Source organism: Stegastes partitus, unplaced genomic scaffold (assembly GCF_000690725.1).
Source record: "Stegastes partitus isolate 25-593 unplaced genomic scaffold, Stegastes_partitus-1.0.2 Scaffold35, whole genome shotgun sequence".
Lineage (NCBI taxonomy): Eukaryota > Metazoa > Chordata > Actinopteri > Pomacentridae > Stegastes > Stegastes partitus.
In genome coordinates, this window is record NW_007577766.1 from 874491 (window position 1) to 877777 (window position 3287).

The 3287-nt window shown below is 43.3% G+C and overlaps 1 protein-coding gene and 1 non-coding gene across 2 annotated transcripts in view; one reads left to right on the forward strand and one right to left on the reverse strand.

Moving 5' to 3' along the window:
- Positions 1-3287, forward strand: part of dync2h1 (dynein cytoplasmic 2 heavy chain 1) — a 121196-nt gene that overhangs the window by 82517 nt on the left and 35392 nt on the right. Inside the window, exon 81 of the mRNA XM_008301723.1 lies at positions 2459-2619. Within this exon, the coding sequence (XP_008299945.1) occupies positions 2459-2619 (161 nt within the window). The remainder of the gene's footprint in view (positions 1-2458; positions 2620-3287) is intronic.
- trnam-cau (transfer RNA methionine (anticodon CAU)) lies at positions 9-81 on the reverse strand. Its single transcript has one exon. It is a non-coding gene; the product is annotated as a tRNA-Met (tRNA).

Here is a 3287-nt window from a genome sequence, read left to right on the forward strand (position 1 = left end):
AAAACAACTGCCCCGTGTGAGGCTCGAACTCACGACCTTCAGATTATGAGACTGACGCGCTGCCTACTGCGCCAACGAGGCCTGAAAAAAGCTCTTTGGACTGAACGAAAAAAATTTGAGTTCAGACTAGACTTAACTTTAAAATGTCTACCTATTGCGTCAGCAAGAAGGTCGGCGGTTCGTGTCCCAGAGAGGACACTGGGATCTTTCTGCGTGGAGTTTGCATGTTCTCCCCATACAGCGTGGGTTCTCTCCAGGTTCTCCAGCTTCCTCCCACTCAGTCAAAAACATGTTGAGGCTAATTGGTGATTCTAAAATTGTCTGTAGGTGTAAATGTGAGTGTGCTTGGTTGTCTGTCTCTAAGTGTGGCCCTGTGATAGAATGGCAACCTGTCCAGGGTGTCCCCTACCTTCGCCTTAAGTCAACTGGGATAAACTCCAGCCCCCCTGCAACCCTAGTGAGGATTGAGCGGTGTATAAATAATGGGTGGATGGATGTGCCAAATATGTGAAAAATCATCGCCTGAGATTCATTAATGTGCCAAGTACATGTATCTGTCTGTACTCCATAGTTTGTGGGTGTCTACCAGACCGTTTCTCTTAGCTCTTGTTAAGTGTGCATCTGTTTCCATTTGGACTTTTTCCTCGAAAGCACAAGAGCCACTTTTTTGTCTGTCTTATTGTATATCTGTGGGCCGTTGTAGTAAACCACACTGTCACTTCAGCATGATGCAGAGATAGTCCCCGCACTACTTGAATGCATAGTGAACTCATTGATGAAGGTGTGGTGTATGTACAACGTATGAAGTGGGTGAGAGTTTGTGTGGATCTGAATGAAAGAGCGTGAGAGACAGACATATGGAAAGAAAAAAAAAAGAACAGGAGAGAAGAAGATTTTGTGTGTATGTGTATGTGTTTTTGGCAGTAAATCAGTATGCTAATGAGGCATGGTCTGTAATCCTCTTACAGCTAATCTCACTCAATCCCTCCAGTCCATGCCTGGGCACTGCTCACACACACAGGCATGCCTGAATGAACACAACACACACACACACACACACACACACAGACTCAAAAAAATACATAACCTTTTTCATATACATATAGAGTGATTTTGATGATTTGATTTTGATGTACATTTTGAGATAGAAAAACCTGTCTGTCCATAATGTCACATGTTGTGAGTGGCCATGTGTCTCCACCATAGCAGTGTCTGAATCACAGGAGAAGACTGGCACTCTCTTTGTCTAGGTTAGTCTTTGCCCTGTTTTCTGCCTGTGTGTCATAAAGGCCAAGGTGAACTTTGCTATTCACAGACAGAGGATGCTGGTCTGCAGCATGAATGCTGATTACCTGCCCATGTCAAAGGTAGTTGTGCATGTATTTGTGCATGCACACGTTCTGCAAATGCTCCCCTTTTTCTTTTTCTTTTTTTTTTTTGCAGACAGACATCACATGCCATGTGGTCAGATGACTGTTTTTCTTAGTGTTGCTATGGTGATACAGCAAAAGGTCGCTCTGAGATGTTCTCTACCAAGACCTTGTGTGCGTGCATGTATGTGTACTTCAGTGCAGCAGATTGCATTTGGCAGCAGACACCAACAGAATGTTTAGACTTGGGCAGTCGCCTCAACCAGAGAAGACAGCACTGTGTTTTTGTGTGTACACGACTGTGTGTGTGTGTGTGTGTGTGTGTGCGTGTGCCTGCGAAAGAGATATCCGCTGATACATTCACAAATAACGTCACCGAGGAGTTTCTAGCACAGCCACTTGTGCTGTGTGTGCCCGTGTTGCTGCATGTGTGTCACTATTAACTCTCCTATCTGATATTCCATTCAATACATTACAGCAGGATTAGAGTCTAAGTATGCCCAGTAAAGGGACGCGCACATGGTCACACACACACTTAGACGCATACACAAAGAGCCTGACTTCTCAACACCAGGGGGCTGACAAGGTATTCTTCTATGCGTGGTGAATTCTGCTGCATACCTAGCACTCAATATGCACAGCACATCACCCTCCTAATCTTTCCCACTCTGTCTTTCCCAGTGTCTTCCTCTCATGCTCTCTCTCCCTTTCTCCATCATTGCCTCCTCTCTGTTTTCCTCTTTACTTTTTTTCCTTTTATCTCCTTCCCCTATCGTCCCCCTTTAGGCACTGTCTATCCCTTTCTGTTCCTGCCCTCTGTATGTCTCACTGTCTGCCTCAACTATGTCTCCCTCTTCCCCATCTACCCTCAACAAATGCTCCTTTGCTGTTACTTACTTAGCATTTGCTTCCACTTCTTGCCTCTTGCCCTCTCCGTGTCCCCTCTCGGCACCCTGTCTCGGCAGTATATCCATTTACTTTGACTTTGAGTTGCATTTCAAATTTAAATGAAATGTCGAAACACATTTTACAGATCTTTATTTCACGCTTCTCGTTCTCTTCCCGCCTCCTTCTCCTCCTCTCTGCAGGTATGAAAGAGCTCTCCCCCCCGCCTTTGAATTTGCGCCGTCTCTACAACGAGACAATGGAATGGGAGCCAGTGTTGATCATCATCTCTCCAGGGGCGGACCCGTCCCAGGAGCTTGCAGAACTCGCAGCAGAAACTGTTGGCAGGGACAGCTATCATGAGGTAGTGAATATAAGGATAAAAGGTAGAAGTCACAGCAGATTAATAAGTGCGAGGGGCACAATCACATTTACAAAATAGCATTGTATGCACCGAAACAGGGAAAATTGAGTGCTACAACTTGTTGAATGTCATATTGCAACACAGTTTTGATGCATATCTTGTAATAATATTTTGTCAGTGGCGTTTATCACCGGTAAATAGTTCAAGATGGCAAGAAGTCTGAGAAAAATGCTCTGCAAGAAATTCCTACACACTCAAAGTTATTCAAATTCTTAAATACGGGAAGTTAAAAACAGTGCTGGCAATTACAGTATAGCTCTCTGTAATTATTTATGAATCCCCTGAAGATACCAAAGCACACATTTATAATTACTCACAGGTACTGTGTATATAGTTAAAGTCTAACATATGGTAGCTTCTAGTCCTGTGCTGGGGAAATACATTCCATTCAAAAAACAACCGAAAACATACATGCACTCATGTGGGAGCTGAGTATAACATCAACACATTCCAATTGCATTTGTATATATAATATTTTGTATCAGTTAATTTTTCTGTAGTGAGAAAAATGTAACTGATATATGACAAAATATTCTGTAGTTTCTCCCAGAGGACAGAGATCGATTAGATCACATTATATGGCCTTAAACTGTAAGAAATGTGTATAT